We start from the raw sequence: 18,862 nt of genomic DNA on the forward strand, positions 1-18,862 counted from the left end.
TGCTCTATGAAACAATGCTCTTCTCAAGACTGAGGGACTGACCACCTCAAAACTTTAAGGGTGATGGACTGATTACATCGTCTTCAAGTCTCTTCTGCTTCTATCAACTTTTCTGTACTCGACTGAAGAAGCCTACTGTGTAGGCGAAACGTTTCAAAATAAAGATACCTAACTGTTGCATATGTGTCTTACCTAACAACAGAGAAGAATGGTTGAAGATCAGAAGGAGTTTGAGGTAACCAGACCCTCAGCCTGGAGTTGATGTGATTGGTCTATCAATCTTGATAAAAGTCATTCTTCTCTATATTGGACTGAGGAAGCCACTGGTTGCTAAAATGTTTATAAGAGCTCTCCCTGGAAGTGGTAATGTTTGATGAGTGTATGGATGGAGAGAATTAATCATACTAAACTGCCAATATTATACATTAATTTTCTATATAGATATTATGCTGGGCATTGTAGAAAATATGCTTATAAAAAAACAGTCCATTAAAATAATGTCAGTGGATGGGATTTGTTCTAAAACCAGACGCATATTAGTCCTGGTCAGTCAGAGTGGCCAGGCGAGAGTAAGGAGAGGCGTTTGTTGCAGTACTGACAGAGCCGTGGTTGGAGCAAGACGTCATGGTATTTGGTGTTTGTTTGAGTAGGGGGTGGTATTTTGGGTAAATTTAGGCCATAGGTTATTTTATTGTTTTTGCACCCTCATGATTTTGCCTGTAAGGCCCTAGCATATGGAGGGCCTGTTTTGGAGTGTACATGTTTAGTGTTTTTGCCTGCAGGCTAAAAGGCCTGCTGAAGGTAAAGATGTCATGGAATCCCACTGTTTAAGTAACTAGTATCACTGTACTAGTGGGTTTAGGTAATATTTTGTAGGTGGCCTAAAGTACATACCTGGTACAGGTATACTGGTGTGTTTTATGTAATATGTAGAGGGTAGGTTGTATGTTATCTGGAGAGAGTTTATCTGGAGAGAGTTCCGGGGGTCAACGCCCCCGTGGCCCGGTCTGTGACCAGGCCTCCTTAGGTCAGTGTCCCAGGATGCGATCGACTAACACCCAGGTACCCATACTGATTAGACAACAGGTTCCAATGTTTCTACTCTGGCTGGGAATCGAACCCAGGCCCTCACCGTGTGAAGCGAGAGCGTTAACCACCAGGCCACCAGAGCCTGTTATATATGCAAGTTTACTATATTTTTATAAAAGTGAATTTAATTGACCTTCCTGATAATTAATATAAGTATTGACCATTTAGTTTTTGTGAAGAAGCTCGGCCTTACGTTGGCATATTTTGTTTAATATTTTAAATGCCTTTAAACAAGGCTGTTACCCCTAGGTGCCAGGATATGTTTACATAACTCATGAAATCGTAATGACACGATTGCAAACAAACCATACCCCGGCCGGGATTGAACCCGCCGTCAGAGTCATACCCGGCTGGGGTAAGGTATGTTTACATAACATAATAAACTTTGTTGCAATAGTGTAGCATACTACTATGTATGCTACAGGTAATATGTCTGGTAGGATCATATTCTATATAAAAAAAATTATACAAATTCAGTGTTCAAGATCATTGAATAATGATTTCATATTGAATATAAGTATGTCAGACAGACACTTGTAAGTCCTCAAATACCCTGCATATTTTTCAGCTGTGTGTTGTCTTGTGCAGGTTTGTGTCTGGGGCAGCAGCAGGAGGGGCTAGTGTCTGCATCAACACATACAGAGCCGAGGTAACTGACGTCCACTGGAGAGGTACTTTGTCCGTCATAATCAACCTTGGCGTCCAGTTTGGTAAGAACTTTTGACAAAGTGCTTGCGAGCATTTGTTAATGAACCTTTTAAAAGCTCAGCTAGGCTGTGCTGGTTGCTGTGTGTATTAGTAAGTTTATTTAGGCACAGGTACACATAAATGCAGGCGCTCCTCAACTCATGATGGGGAGTTACGTTCTGACGAACGCATCGTAAGTCAAAAACATCGTAAGCTGAATATTAATATATGCTAAATAAATAAGTAATAACTAATGTCACTGAATAAATAAATAAACAAATAGTTGCTGTAACTAACTGAATACCAGTATTGAAAAGTTTAAAAAAAAAGTGTACAAGATATGGCTTTGCTGCCTTCATGCTGGGTAATTATCTTCAGTTTCATCTTCAAAGTACAGTGGACCCCCGGTTAACGAACTTTTTTCACTCCAGAAGTATGTTCAGGTGCCAGTACTGACCGAATTTTTTCCCATAAGGAATATTGTGAAGTAGATTAGTCCATTTCAGACCCCCAAACATACACGTACAAACGCACTTACATAAATACACTTACATAATTGGTCGCATTTGGAGGTGATCGTTAAGCGGGGGTCCACTGTAATTGCTTTCTCACCATCGTAAAGTTAAAATATTGTAAGTCGAACCTTTGTAAGTTGAGGAGCACATGTACAGTTATCATACATAATGTAAATTTCCTAGGATAACCCAAAAAAAAAGGCAAAGAAGGGAATGTATGAAAGTATAATGGTACCAACACTCTTATATGGGTGTGAAGCTTGGGTTGTAAATGCTGCAGCGAGGAGGTGGTTGGAGACAGTGGTGTAAATATTATGCAGAGAATTCAGAGTGTGGAAATTAGGAGAAGGTGTGGAGTTAATAAAAGTATTAGTCAGAGGGCTGAAGAGGGGTTGTTGAGGTGGTTTGGTCATTTAGAGAGAATGGATCGAAGTAGAATGACATGGAGAGCGTATAAATCTGTAGGGAAAGGAAGACGGGGTATGGGTTGTCCTCGAAAAGGTTGGAGAGAGGGGGTAAAGAAGGTTTTGTTGGCGAAGGGCATGGACTTCCAGCAAGCGTGCGTGAGCGTGTTAGATAGGAGTCAGCATGGTGACCAATGGTTTTTGAGACCTGTCGAGCTGTTGGAGTGTAAGCAGGGTAATATTTAGTGAAGGGATTCAGGGAAACCGGTTATTTTTATATAGCCGGACTTGAGTTCTGGAAATGGGAAGTACAGTGGCTGCACTTCAAAAGAGGGGTTTGGGATATTGGCAGTTTGGAGGGATATGTTGTGTATCTTTATAGGTAGTAGGTTGGTAGACAGCAACCATCCAGGGAGGTACTACTGTCCTGCCAAGTGAGTGTAAAACGAAAACCTGTAATTGTTTTACATGATGGTAGGATTGCTGGTGTCTTTTGTCTGTCTCATAAATATGCAAGATTACAGGTAAGTCTTGCTACTTCTACTTACATTTAGGTCACACTACACATACGTGTACAAGCATATATATACACACCCCTCTGGGTTTTCTTCTATTTTCTTTCTAATTCTTGTTCTTGTTTATTTCCTCTTACCTCCATGGGGAAGTGGAACAGAATTCTTCCTCTGTAAGCCATGCATGTCGTAAGAGGCGACTAAAATGCCGGGAGCAAGGGGCTAGTAACCCCTTCTCCTGTATATATTACTAAATTTAAAAGGAGAAACTTTAGTTTTTTCTTTTGGGTCACCCCGCCTCGGTGGGATACGGCTGGTGTGTTGAAAGAAGAAGAAGATGCTTCTAAACTGTTGTATCTGGGCACCTCTGCATAGACAGTGATTATGTATGAGTAAGGTGAAAATGTTGAATGATGATGAAAGTATTTTCTTTTTGGGATTTTCTTTCTTTTTGGGTCACCCTGACACGGTGGGAGATGGCTGACTTGTTGGGGAAAAAAAAAAAAGTCAGTATGATTACTCATGCATTCGATATGAAGAAAGTGTAAGTACACCAGCACTTGAGTCAGTAAGGTTTACTTACGTTGAATAGTATCACTGTTGTTATTGTTATAATTGTGGAGTCATGTTAAACTCGTGAGTCATAAAGTGCCCAGGGAATAGGTAGTAATTAGCTTTGATCTAGGGGAGGTGAGAGTACCTCTAGTTCCTTTGATCATGAACCCTTCATTAGCATCAAAGCACCTATTGAAGGCAGTACATTAGTAGAATTGTTCAAAGGTTATAGATGGCACTATCAAAGGATTCTCATTCTTAAGTAGAAATTTAATTCTTAAGAAAGGATAAAAAGGCACAATACCATAACTGGAACAATACACTTGGTCTCAAATGGAAGACATATTACTGCACATAAAGGAGAATAGCAGAAATGTTCGATTATGATGATGCAATACACGTTTGAGTCTAATGTTCAACTTGGACTGCATTAACTAGTGACTAGTAAAAGAATTATTGAGTCTAATGACAAGTCATTTTAGTGCTTGATGACAGTGATCTTTTGAAATTTGGGAAATTGGCTCTTGATACAAGTAACTTGGATAGAAAAAATGGAGTTCCTATCCTTACCCTTTCTTGGATCAAACCTGAATGCCTCTCATTTTTCCCCACCCTGAGTACTGTCGACCCTCAAAGGGTTAAGTAGAAATTTAATTCTTAAGAAAGGATAAAAAGGCACAATACCATAACTGGAACAATACACAAATAACCTGCACATAGGAGAATGAAACTTATGATGATGTTTTGGTCCAACTTGGACCATTAACTAGTGACTAGTTTATGGTCCAAGTCCTTGATCAGGATCAAACCTGAATGCCTCTCATTCCCCAGGTACTGTATGACCACTGTCAGTTTTGTACTTTTCCTCGATTTAAAAAAAACTGATTTCTGTACTATGTACTATCACTCTCCCTCATTGTAAAATAATGTATTAATTCTGAAATGGAACAAATGTGCTTGGGAGTATTGTAAGCCAAAAGTAGATACTGTATTTTACTTATGAAACATTAGTATTTTTTTAATGTCACTATGTAGAGTAGGATTGCTGGTGTCCATTTTTCTGTCTCATAAACATGCAAGGTTTCAGGTACGTCTTGCTACTTCTACTTACACTTAGGTCACACTACACATACATGTACAAGCATATATGTATATACACACACACCTCTGGGTTTTCTTCCATTTTTCTTACTAGTTTTTGTTCTTGTTTATTTCCTCTTACCTCCATGGGAAAGTGGAACAGAATTCTTCCTCCATAAGCCATGCGTGTTGTAAGAGGCGACTAAAATGCCGGGAGCAAAAGGCTAGTAACCTCTTCTCCTGTATATATTACTAAATGTAAAAGGAGAAACTTTCGTTTTTCCTTTTGGGCCACCCCGCCTCGGTGGGATACGGCCGGTGTGTTGAAAGAAAGAAAGAACGTAGAGTAATAATACATGTGATGACAGTGGAACATGCAGGAATTAAAAGAAAATGTTTTATGAACAAAGTGAATATTGATCTTTTTGCATTGTTTTGAAATGAGAACCGTGATGAATGAGACACGTCCAACACTTGTCATTATTATTTTTCTTGAAGAGAAGTTTTGCCAACCAGTGGCTTTATCAGTTTAATACAAAGAATAATATTGTATATAATGAAGACAGTGGTTGGCAAAATACATCTATAGGAAGGTCCTGCTTTACAGCATTTCGCTTTATGGTGTTCTGCTACTGCAGCAGTTTTCATTTATACTCATTCTTCATTTATTCAGACTTCCTACAATAAATATATTCACCATTCACTATAAGCTAAGAAAGAAAATATTTTAAGGTAAGTAATGTGTCTACTGAATATGCATTTTTAAGGCCTAGTTCTATTGCTCATTTAATATGTGAGTTTAAACATGGTATCAGGCTTTTATATGCATTTGAAGTGAAAAAAGGTTGTGTTTCACTTTACAGCAATTTTCGGTTTACAGCAGTAGCCCAGAACCTAACCTGCTGTATAAGAGGGGCCCTACAGTAGCCCAGAACCTAACCTGCTGTATAAGAGGGGCCCTACAGTAGCCCAGAATCTAACCTGCTGTATAAGAGGGCCCCTACAGTAGCCCAGAACCTAACCTGCTGTATAAGAGGGGCCCGTAGCCCAGAACCTAACCTACGATGAAGATACAAGCCCAGAGTGTTGAGGGGCACAGTGTGTGTATAAGAGGGGCCCTTAGCCCAGAACCTAACCTTACACAGTACCCAGAATTGCTGTATAAGATACTGCCCAGAACCTAACCTGCTGTATAAGAGGGGCTCATGAAGATAATATGCTTATTTAGTTGATATAGCAAGAATAGTGATGTGAAGTGTTTTATTGCAGGTCAGCTGGTGACGATGGCTGTGGGCTACAATGCTCGCTACTTTACAGTGGCCTTTGTCAACATTGTCATTCCTATGGTACTCCTCCTGAGTGTACTCTGGCTACCCGAGAGTCCATCTTTCCTCATCCTCAAAGGTAATTTCATCACATATCACCTTAATAATTGTCATCCCTTAATACTGGTGATTGGTCTTGATTCATGGAATTAAAACTACCCTTCCTTTCCTTGGGTCAGACCTCATTACCTCCCATTAATCAAATCCTCTATAACCCTTTCAGACTTTGTGCTTCCCTGTGAACATAATAATAATCATGTGTTGTTGTAAAGTGAGCATGTTAACTTGTATGAAGAAATTCAAGGAAACTGGTTAGCTGGACTTGAGTCCTGGAGTTGGAAAGTATAGAGCCTTCACTCTGAAGGAGGGGTGGTGCTGGTGGGAGGGTCATCTGAACTATGGTGTCAGCACACTTCTGGCAAGACAGTGATTGAAAGAATGATGATTATTGTGTTTCCTTTTTTTTCTTAGGCCATTCTACTTCAGTGGGAGACAACAGTGTGTATAAAAGCAAATAATAAGAATAGAAGCATCAGGGAAGAGAGAGGTGAAGGTTTATAAACTAAAAGAGGAGGCAGTTAGGGTAAGATATAAACAGCTATTGGAGGATAGATGGGCAAATGAGAGCATAGGCAATGGGGTCGAAGAGGTATGGGGTAGGTTTAAAAATGTAGTGTTAGAGTGTTCAGCAGAAGTTTGTGGTTACAGGAAAGTGGGTGCGGGAGGGAAGAGGAGCGATTGGTGGAATGATGATGTAAAGAGAGTAGTAAGGGAGAAAAAGTTAGCATATGAGAAGTTTTTACAAAGTAGAAATGATGCAAGGAGGGAAGAGTATATGGAGAAAAAGAGAGAGGTTAAGAGAGTGGTGAAGCAATGTAAAAAGAGAGCAAATGAGAGAGTGGGTGAGATGTTATCAACAAATTTTGTTGAAAATAAAAAAAAGTTTTGGAGTGAGATTAACAAGTTAAGGAAGCCTAGAGAACAAATGGATTTGTCAGTTAAAAATAGGAGAGGAGAGTTATTAAATGGAGAGTTAGAGGTATTGGGAAGATGGAGGGAATATTTTGAGGAATTGTTAAATGTTGATGAAGATAGGGAAGCTGTGATTTCGTGTATAGGGCAAGGAGGAATAACATCTTGCAGGAGTGAGGAAGAGCCAGTTGTGAGTGTGGAGGAAGTTCGTGAGGCAGTAGGTAAAATGGAAGGGGGTAAGGCAGCTGGGATTGATGGGATAAAGATAGAAATGTTAAAAGCAGGTGGGGATGTAGTTTTGGAGTGGTTGGTGCAATTATTTAATAAATGTATGGAAGAGGGTAAGGTACCTAGGGATTGGCAGAGAGCATGCATAGTTCCTTTGTATAAAGGCAAAGGGGATAAAAGAGAGTGCAAAAATTATAGGGGGATAAGTCTGTTGAGTATACCTGGTAAAGTGTATGGTAGAGTTATTATTGAAAGAATTAAGAGTAAGACGGAGAATAGGATAGCAGATGAACAAGGAGGCTTTAGGAAAGGTAGGGGTGTGTGGACCAGGTGTTTACAGTGAAACATATAAGTGAACAGTATTTAGATAAGGCTAAAGAGGTCTTTGTGGCATTTATGGATTTGGAAAAGGCGTATGACAGGGTGGATAGGGGGGCAATGTGGCAGATGTTGCAGGTGTATGGTGTAGGAGGTAGGTTACTGAAAGCAGTGAAGAGTTTTTACGAGGATAGTGAGGCTCAAGTTAGAGTATGTAGGAAAGAGGGAAATTATTTCCCAGTAAAAGTAGGCCTTAGACAAGGATGTGTGATGTCACCGTGGTTGTTTAATATATTTATAGATGGGGTTGTAAGAGAAGTGAATGCGAGGGTCTTGGCAAGAGGCGTGGAGTTAAAAGATGAAGAATCACACATAAAGTGGGAGTTGTCACAGTTGCTCTTTGCTGATGACACTGTGCTCTTGGGAGATTCTGAAGAGAAGTTGCAGAGATTGGTGGATGAATTTGGTAGGGTGTGCAAAAGAAGAAAATTAAAAGTGAATACAGGAAAGAGTAAGATTATGAGGATAACAAAAAGATTAGGTGATGAAAGATTGGATATCAGATTGGAGGGAGAGAGTATGGAGGAGGTGAATGTATTCAGATATTTGGGAGTGGACGTGTCAGCGGATGGGTCTATGAAAGATGAGGTGAATCATAGAATTGATGAGGGGAAAAGGGTGAGTGGTGCACTTAGGAGTCTGTGGAGACAAAGAACTTTGTCCTTGGAGGCAAAGAGGGGAATGTATGAGAGTATAGTTTTACCAACACTCTTATATGGGTGTGAAGCATGGGTATGCAAGAATAGTGATGTGAAGTGTTTTATTGCAGGTCAGCTGGTGACGATGGCTGTGGGCTACAATGCTCGCTACTTTACAGTGGCCTTTGTCAACATTGTCATTCCTATGGTACTCCTCCTGAGTGTACTCTGGCTACCCGAGAGTCCATCTTTCCTCATCCTCAAAGGTAATTTCATCACATATCACCTTAATAATTGTCATCCCTTAATACTGGTGATTGGTCTTGATTCATGGAATTAAAACTACCCTTCCTTTCCTTGGGTCAGACCTCATTACCTCCCATTAATCAAATCCTCTATAACCCTTTCAGACTTTGTGCTTCCCTGTGAACATAATAATAATCATGTGTTGTTGTAATGTGAGCATGTTAACTTGTATGAAGAAATTCAAGGAAACTGGTTAGCTGGACTTGAGTCCTGGAGTTGGAAAGTATAGAGCCTTCACTCTAAAGGAGGGGTGGTGCTGGTGGGAGGGTCATCTGAACTATGGTGTCAGCACACTTCTGGCAAGACAGTGATTGAAAGAATGATGATTATTGTGTTTCCTTTTTTTTCTTAGGTCATTCTACTTCAGTGGGAGACAACAGTGTATGTAAAAGCAAATAATAAGAATTTATTATTTTCAAGACATAATCATAATTATAGAGGAATAAGTTTACTGAGTATACCAGGAAAAGTGTACGGTAGGGTTATAATTGAAAGAATTAGAGGTAAGACAGAATGTAGGATTGCGGATGAGCAGGGAGGCTTCAGAGTGGGTAGGGGATGTGTAGATCAAGTGTTTACATTGAAGCATATATGTGAACAGTATTTAGATAAAGGTAGGGAAGTTTTTATTGCATTTATGGATTTAGAAAAGGCATATGATAGAGTGGATAGAGGAGCAATGTGGCAGATGTTGCAAATATATGGAATAGGGAGGGGGTAAATGAGGTGTTGTGGGCGAGGGGCTTGGACTTCCAGCAAGCGTGCGTGAGCGTGTTAGATAGGAGTGAATGGAGACGAATGGTACTCACCTATTTGTACTCACCTATTTGTGGTTGCAGGGGTCGAGTCTTAGCTCCTGGCCCCGCCTCTTCACCGGTTGCTACTGGTACTTGGGACCTGACGATCTGTTGGAGTGTGAGCAGGGTAATATTTAGTGAAGGGATTCAGGGAAACCGGTTATTTTCATATAGTCGGACTTGAGTCCTGGAAATGGGAAGTACAATGCCTGCACTTTAAAGGAGGGGTTTGGGATATTGGCAGTTTGGAGGGATATGTTGTGTATCTTTATATGTGTATGCTTCTAAACTGTTGTATTCTGAGCACCTCTGCAAAAACAGTGATAATGTGCGAGTGTGTTGAAAGTGTTGAATGATGATGAAAGTATTTTCTTTTTGGGGATTTTCTTTATTTTTTGGGTCACCCTGCCTCGGTGGGAGACGGCCGACTTGTTGAAAAAAAAAAAAAAAAAACTTGTAAACTGTTGTATTCTGGGGACCTCTGCAAAAAGTGATTATGCGTGAGTGAGGTGAAAGTGTTGAATGATGATGAAAGTATTTCTTTTTGGGGATTTTCTTTCTCTTTGGGTCACCCTGCCTCGGTGGGAGACGGCAGACTTGTTGAAAAAAAAAAAAAAACTTTCCAGTGTTTTTGTCATTTTTAAGTGTATGGTTTTTTATTTAATATGTAAATGCAAATGTTTGTATGTGCCTGTTATTTATACATTACAACAGAAGGAACTTTGCACCATCTCTATTCAGTCACTCCACAGCACAGATCATTGAATCAGTTCGAAATACTAAGTTATACTTTTAAAATTGTACCATTTGTTCATGAGCTACCTTTCTTATTGTACATATAATTGTGATAAACTGCATAAGAAATCCCACTTGATAGTCTGTGTCTAGTTCTTAATTAGTCTTTAAGCATTAGGTAATGCATTGCAGACTAGTGACTCTTTTGTGCTTAAAAATGTTACATTACACGTAAACTATGTGAATTTTGTACAGGTCGGGAGTCGGAGGCGAGGGAGGTGCTTCTGAGGCTGCGGGGAAAATACATCAATCTGGATCAAGAGTTGAACACATTCCGTGAAATGAACGATGCCCATAAGAAACAGTCAGTGTGGAAAGGTTTGCGCCAGATTGAGGTTCTCCAGTCACTGGCTATCGTCACTACTCTGTTTATCTTCCAGAGCTTCACAGGTGAACCCCTCCTGGTGTATAGGTGCTCCCTGCTCTTCAGTGAAGGAGCCTGCCTTGAATATGATGATACATGTAAACTACACTCTAAATAATAATAATAAGCTTGATGTCTACAAGTACATGATACAACTTATATAGATCTAAGTGACATATTATACAGAAAGCCCCTGGTTATGCAAAGTATTTCAAGCAAATTAGGTTAATGCAACCCCCACCAGTCAGCTAACACCCAGATACTTACTGCTAGGTGAAGATAAGATAAGATAAGATAAGATTTCATTCGGATTTTTAACCCCGGAGGGTTAGCCACCCAGGATAACCCAAGAAAGTCAGTGCGTCATCGAGGACTGTCTAACTTATTTCCATTGGGGTCCTTAATCTTGTCCCCCAGGATGCGACCCACACCAGTCGACTAACACCCAGGTACCTATTTGCTGCTAGGTGAACAGGACAACAGGTGTAAGGAAACACGTGTCGAAATGTTTCCACCCGCCGGGAATCGAACCCGGGCCCTCCGTGTGTGAAGCGGGAGCTTTGGCCACCAGGCCACCAGGCCACCGGGCCAACAGGGGCAGCAGGTGTCTTAAGGAAATATGTCCGAGGGGTTTGGGATATTTGCTATTTGGAGAGACATGTGAATTGTCATATCTGCCCACGTCTGGCAAGACAGTGATTAAAAGAATGATGTTAAATGTGTGTCATCATTTTTGGGTCACCTTTCATAGGTGGGAGATGATGTGTTTGTGAAAACTAACAAAAAAACTAGTGGACATGTATTCCATATGTGTTACTCAGCTGTGGCACCTCACTTATCAACTGCTGCATCATGCTATGATATGTCTCATACAACACTGGGCACAACCTGTTGATTCTTTATTCTTCGTATCTTTGTGAGCGGTAATAAAATATTATCCTATGGGACTACCTCATATTCACTGTAAAAAGGGGAAAAACTGTTTCTTCCTTTTCAGGCCATCTTGCCTTGGTGGGAGACTGTTGTTGTGTAAAAAAATGGGGCTTTGAAAGATAGTCATAGCCTAGAGCCTCTGTATATCAAAATCTGGACCTTCATGTGGCTGCTACAATAGTACATCTTATTACTCAGTGTCACTACTGTAACAATGTCAACCCAACTTATCACACACCTGTGACAACAGTGCCAATGATCTGTCACTTCAGTTATCTGTCAGTATACTACTATACAATATCTGGTACAAGAGACAAATAACCTGCACTTGGTCCGACTTGGACCATTAACTAGTCACTCGTTAATTGTCCAAGTTAGGCCGAAACATCGTCATTAGTTGCATTCTCCTACATTTCTAGTAATTCATGTTTACCTTCCCCTGGCAGGTTACATGGTTGTCAACAGCAATGCCTCGAGGATGTTTGCAGAGGCTGCCTCAAGTATCAGCAAAAACTTGTGCTCAATCATCATTATTATTATACAGGTAATTTCAGACTTTTTATTCAGGTAGACCTAACACATATACAGTATAAGCCTGTATGTCTTGTATTTATAATGTGTATCATGACTCATGAAATTGTAATAACACGATTGCAGAAAAATTAAGGAATGTGTGGGATTTGAACCCCATGGCAAGTGAATACTGAACCTCACAGACCAGTACTAGTCTGAGTTTTAGGACTCGTCTCGCCATGGGTTCAAACCTCACCCATTACATGATTTATGAAATATGTGCATGGAATTAGAGCTAAAATGGATGCAAATACAGTGGACCCCCGCATAACGATTACCTCCGAATGCGACCAATTATGTAAGTGTATTTATGTAAGTGCGTTTGTACATGTATGTTTGGGGGTCTGAAATGGAATAATCTACTTCACAATATTCCTTTTGGGAATAAATTCGGTCAGTACTGGCACCTGAACATACTTATGGAGTGAAAAAATATCGTTAACCGGGGGTCCACTGTACTGCTATTTTTTTTTTTTTTTGGGGGGGGGGGCAAACACAATAAGGGTCATGTGGAAAGGTAAAGAGAAGTTGAAAGGGTGATAAATGAATGCAGAAGAAGAGCAAGTGATATAAATGTGAGGTACAATTTTTTTGAGAATATGTTATTAAATTGTAAATAAGTACCTAAATAAGGTAGTTTATTTAGGTACAAGTACACATAACTACATTTATCATACATAGTGTCAATTACTTAGGATAACCAAAAGAAGTCAGACAAAGTGACTTATAACCGTTGGGGTCCTTGTATTTCCATTGGATGTGTGACTGTGTTAGACCAGAGTGTGTGAAGGCAAATTTTCTTTAGGGTTTGATATGCTACTAGTGTTTAAGCTTATTAAACCTAAATCTTTCAACACACCGGCCGTATCCCACCGAGGCGGGGTGGCCCAAAAGGAAAAACGAAAGTTTCTCCTTTTACATTTAGTAATATATACAGGAGAAGGGGTTACTAGCCCCTTGCTCCCGGCATTTTAGTTGCCTCTTACAACACACATAGCTTACGGAGGAAGAATTCTGTTCCACTCCACTTCACCATGGAGATAAGAGGAAATAAACAAGAACAAGAACTAGAAAGAAAATAGGAGAAAACCCAGAGGGGTGTATATATACTATATGCTTGTACATGTATGTGTAGTGTCGGGAGCAAGGGGCTATTAACCCCTTCTCCTGTATATGTATTACTAAATGTAAAAGGAGAAGCTTTCGTTTTACCTTTTGGGCCACCCCGCCTAGGTGGGATACGGCTGGTGTGTTGAAAGAAAGATGTATGTGTAGTGTGACCTAAGTGTGAGTAGAAGTAGCAAGACATACCTGAAACCTTGCATGTTTATGAGACAGAAAAATGGGCACCAGCAATCCTACCATCATGTAAAACAATTACAGGCTTACATTTTACACTCACTTGGCAGGACGGTAGTACCTCCCTGGGCGGTTGCTGTCTACCAACCTACTACCTAGAATTAAACCTAAATAGTCACCTCAAAAGCTGGGAAAATCCTTAAAAACCTATTATAATTGTACACAAGCCTGTGCCTCACTAGGAAAGTGTATTAATTCAATATATTGACTTTTCATTCTAGATTGTAGCAGGCGGCTTGGCATTCTTCCTCCTTGATACCATTGGTCGTAAGAAGAGTTTAATGCTGTCATTCAGCATTATGCTTGTTGCACTTGGCAGCATGGCTCTCTATGTGTGGATAACGACTTGTAAGGAAGTTCTCACCCGTGTGTATGGCTGGGTTCCTCTTGTCTGCCTGATGACTTCACAGGCTGGAGTGACCCTGGGTGTCCAGCCTGTTCCCTTCCTCCTCATGAGCGAGTACTTCCCTACATGGATTCGCCCTCAGGTATTACATCAAAAGTTTTTAGAAATTAGATTATCCAGCAATTGCTAATTTGGTGTTTAACATTATCTGGCAGCCTTTTTTTTTTTTTTAATACAGAGCAGTTTAACAGATAATGTTGCTTGTTATTTATATTAATCAGGGGGTAAGTGCTCAGCTTGTAGGGAGGTCATACAGGGCCTAGTGAGTGGTAGGCATTCAGGTTCAATCAGAGGAAGGGAAGGATAAGTCCAAAGAGATTATATGGTAAAGGATTAAATAGTCAAATCATATAGGTCCATGTATAATAAGTCACTGATATGCAGTCATCTAGCATTTTTTAACCTTCACACTTTCAACAAGTAGTACTAACTAACATTGTACTAATCCTCACACCTTCAACTTGTAGTACTGTACTAACCTCTCTCACCTTCCTCACACAGGCTACAAGTATCTGCTACTCTCTGGCAACGTTATTTGGGGTGGCTAGCCTGCAACTCTACACACTCATGCTGGAAGGCTTTACACAGTCCGGCCTCTACCTCTTTTATACCTCTGTGTGTTTCTTGGGGATCCCTTTCACCTTCTTCTTCATTAGAGAAACCAAGGGACTGAAAATTGGTTGAACGTCTTCCATGCTGCAACACGCTGCAACTTAAATGAATCACTGGCCTTTTGAGTGTCATGCTGAAGGTCAAGTAATGATGCTGATACCAGTGAGGACAGCAACTGCTAACTACCTCGGTAATGACTACAGTATATTGGTTCAGAGAATAGTATTCTATATTGTTTACTGATGTGCCTTATTATATACATAAAAGTACTGTAACCTTCTTAAGTATTTAAGAAAAAATTGTTAATTTTTTCAAATTGTAAGAAAATATTTATTGTTATTGTTTTTAAATGGGTTATGCATTAACATTGCCTGTCATACCTCATAATATGCCTACTTCATTTGTTTATAATGCAACATAGTAAAACATAGTACATATAAGAGCAGAGAAGCACCTTGGTAGGCTTACTGACCCATACTTGCCAAGTCCTGTTCATACCTAACATTATCCACCCATATATGTGTGCAGCTTTTTAAAACTTGATATATATTTACTTCAGTGGTGCTATTTGCAGTAATGATAATAGTATTTTTGTTTCCCAAGAAGATACATTACTTGTGATAATAAGTTGGTAGACAGCAACCACCCAGGGAGGTACTACCGTCCTGCCAAGTGAGTGTAAAACGAAAGCCTGTAATTGTTTTACATGATGGTAGGATTACTGGTGTCTTTTGTCTGTCTCATAAACATGCAAGATTTCAGGTACGTCTTGCTACTTCTACTTACACTTAGGTCACACTACACATACATGTACAAGCATATTTATACACACCCCTCTGGGTTTTCTGCTATTTTCTTTCTAGTTCTTGTTTTTGTTTATTTCCTCTTACCTCCATGAGGAAGTGGAACAGAATTCTTCCTCCGTAAGCCATGCGTGTTGTAAGAGGCGACTAAAATGCCGGGAGCAAGGGGCTAGTAACCTCTTCTCCTGTACAAATTACTAAATTTAAAAAGAAAAACGAAAGTTTTTCTTTTTGGGCCACCCTTCCTTGGTGGGATGCGGCCGGTTTGTTGAAAAGAAAAATAAGCTAACTATATTTCTTACAAAGAAATCCTGTCTGTGCTGTAAGTTGCTTAAAATTGTTATTTCAGTTGCTTTGCATATTAAGATGTCACCTGCTTTTGTGATCTTACTGAACGCTTTATTTTTATATGAGCTGGATATGAGCATTGAATTTTAATTTATGTATTACGCGTGAGGAGACCCAGGAACTTACCTTCGTATTTTGTCTTTACTCAGGATTTATTTATTTTTATATTTATTTGTAGGCATTTTTTTATTCCCAAAAGTAAACAATTTTTTTTTTCTTTAAGGGTAAGTGTTGTCATCCAGGTATAGTTGCATTCATCTCCAATACAGTATAGTACAATTCTTTTGTAAATACTGTACAATTCCTGTACTCTTGAGTGATAGATGAAGATGCTGTGGTTTTGAGTGTCATTTGAACTGTGATGCCGAACCAGTGATGGCAGAACAACTGTTTAGTGATGCTGAGCATGTTTCCTGTTTTGGGTCACTTTACCTTCATGGGGAAACAATCAGTTTAGTAAAAGCATATATTCACGAGGCAACTAAAATGCCAAGAGTAAGGTGCTAGTAACTCTTTCTCCTGTATAAATTACTAAATGTAAAAAGAAGAAAAAGTTTGAGGTTTCTTGTTTTCCGAGTCATTGTGCATTGGTGGAAGATGGCCGGTATTTTGGACAAAAAAATTATGTACATTTGTGTACTTGATAGTCAGGAGGCACTGATTCAGAGACAGGCTACTGTTGAAGCTCTCTGGATGTGTGCATCGTTCAGTCAGCCAGGTGAAGCACTAATGAGCCGCAGTAACGGGATGGATGTCCACAGTCAAACTCATCCCTCATCTGTGGAAATTTTGATATGCCACAGTATACTGGTACCTATTAATTGAATGGGAGGTAGGTTTTAGCAGTGAGAGACAGCTACAACAATGAAGGCTTTACACAAATAACCCGCACATAGGATAATGAAACTCTTAATGATGTTTTGGTCTGACTGATGACCAAAACATAAACATAAGTTTCATTCTCCTATGTGCAGGTTATTTGTGTATTGTTTCAGTCATGGTATTGTGCATTTTTATTCTTTATTAATGAAAGCTTTATTGACAAAACAAATATAGTACATAGAATCACAATTTTTTGAACTGTAGTATCAGCATGCCTCTGGCAAGACAGTGATGGAGTAAATGACGATGAAAGTGTTTCTTCTTTTTTGAATCGCCCTACCTTGGTGGGAGAAGGCTGATGCGTTAAAAAATAAAAGAATCACACTTCTCAGGTTCAACTTTTGTAAATGTCTGTGCTCACCTCACACCACTAACACCTTCACAACTCTGTTCACTAGTAATATCACTATGCCACACCTCTACACTGATCATAGGTTCTCTTTAATGAGGACCTGAGTCATCCTAGTATCCATATATAAAGAATATTCACATGTTGGGTAACTACACACTACTGTAATAAATTTCACAAGGGAAAGTTACAGGAAGAAGTGTATGATAAAAGTGACCTGAGTCATCCTAGTATCCGTATATAAAAAATATTCACATGTTGAGTAACTACACGCTACTGTAATAAATTTCACAAGGGAAAGTTACAGGAAGAATTGTACGATAAAAGTGACCTGAGTCATCCTAGTATCTGTATATAAAAAATATTCACATGTTGAGTAACTACACACTACTGTAATAAATTTCACAAGGGAAAGTTACAGGAAGAAGTGTAAGATAAAACCAGTAATAGGAGTTTAATAGGCACAGGTAGGGAACACAACTTTCAACATGTGAGGTCCATAACTCCTCAGTTTTTTGTAGTAGATATAAGAAATTTTGTCTAAACAGGTAGAAGTTTTCAAGAGGAAACTGTCCAAAATAATCTTCATTAGTCAGGTTGTGGTGGCTCTGTAGGCCTATGGGCTGTATAATGTCATAGTGCTGTAGCTCAGTTGGTAGCAGACTCGGCTCACACATAGAGGTCCATGGTTCGATCCCTGGTACGGATGGAAATATCAGGCATTTCCTGAAGACACCTGCTGTCCCTGTTCACCTAGCAGTAAATAGGTACCTGAGTGTTAGTTGGCTGGTGTGGGGTCACATCCTGGGGACAAAATTAACCTAACCTGCCCGAAAAGCTGTGCATAACCTGGAGCTTTCTATAGAGTATGTCATTGGTGTCAGCTATGGTCTGTATGAGTTGTATCATATACTTGTAGAAATAAAGATTATTATTTTATTTTTAACACACTGGCCAATTATTATTTTTATTATTGTTATTATCATCAGGCAGTGACCAGGGTAGTCTGGGCTTAGACCAGGATGTTAGATTAATACAGCACTGTACATGTAATAACATAACTGAAAACAGATCATGGATGGATGGGGTTTGAACCCATAGTGAGTGAATCCTAAAACTCACTGGCCATGGGTTCAAACCCCACCTACTCCATTTTTTTTTACATCACTACTTTCAGAAATGGTATCAACTGTGTAACTGCAACAACAAGTCACTAGTGTTTTTTATAACATTGATGCCCGCCTTCTCAATTTAAATAATTGACTCGACAAATTACAGTGGACCCCCGCATAACGATTACCTCCGAATGCGACCAATTATGTAAGTGTATTTATGTAAGTGCGTTTGTACGTGTATGTTTGGGGGTCTGAAATGGACTAATCTACTTCACAATATTCCTTATGGGAATAAATTCGGTCAGTACTGGCACCTGAACATACTTACGGAGTGAAAAAATATCGTTAACCGGGGGTCCACTGTACATCTAAATAAAGCTGAATATTGATCTTAAAGTCTGTGTACAAAAAAAATAAACAAAAGTTATTTGCTCTTTTCACACTAATTGATTATCCTAGTTACATTACAAAGTCCTTGACTCGTGAGAGTCAGTATTGTCAGAAGCAAACGTCTCTGAAGTCGTCTCATGTCCTGGTCTGGGGTCCCATTCCTATCAAGGATTTCTTGGTTCACAAAATCATAAAAACATGATCCGTAATGCGATTTCTTGATGCTTTTCAAGGGCTCTTGTCCCTCAAGGGAGGTAACAATGCCATTGTGGGGAAGGGGTTTTCTCCTCTTCCCTAGATCAAATCTGATTACTGTACCTTCCATTTCCCAGGCAGTTTACACAAATGAATTAACATGCAACTATCTTTAAGATGGAAAGGTTCCAGATATATGAAGACAAAGACAAAGATTTATTTCCACATGATACAATGTTTGGACAGAGATGG

The 18,862-nt window shown here is 39.6% G+C and overlaps 1 protein-coding gene across 1 annotated transcript in view; it reads left to right on the forward strand.

Moving 5' to 3' along the window:
* The window catches only part of LOC128697170 (facilitated trehalose transporter Tret1-like), a 36,089-nt gene extending 17,627 nt beyond the window's left edge, over positions 1-18,462 (forward strand). Inside the window, exons 5-10 of the mRNA XM_053788690.2 lie at positions 1,678-1,799; positions 6,112-6,246; positions 10,477-10,671; positions 12,025-12,122; positions 13,732-13,998; positions 14,418-18,462. Of these exons, the coding sequence (XP_053644665.2) occupies positions 1,678-1,799; positions 6,112-6,246; positions 10,477-10,671; positions 12,025-12,122; positions 13,732-13,998; positions 14,418-14,600 (1,000 nt within the window). The 3' untranslated portion in view covers positions 14,601-18,462. The remainder of the gene's footprint in view (positions 1-1,677; positions 1,800-6,111; positions 6,247-10,476; positions 10,672-12,024; positions 12,123-13,731; positions 13,999-14,417) is intronic.
* Positions 18,463-18,862: the final 400 nt, after the last annotated feature.

The sequence above is a fragment of the Cherax quadricarinatus genome, chromosome 89 (genome assembly GCF_038502225.1).
Source record: "Cherax quadricarinatus isolate ZL_2023a chromosome 89, ASM3850222v1, whole genome shotgun sequence".
In the NCBI taxonomy this organism is placed as follows: Eukaryota; Metazoa; Arthropoda; class Malacostraca; order Decapoda; family Parastacidae; genus Cherax; species Cherax quadricarinatus.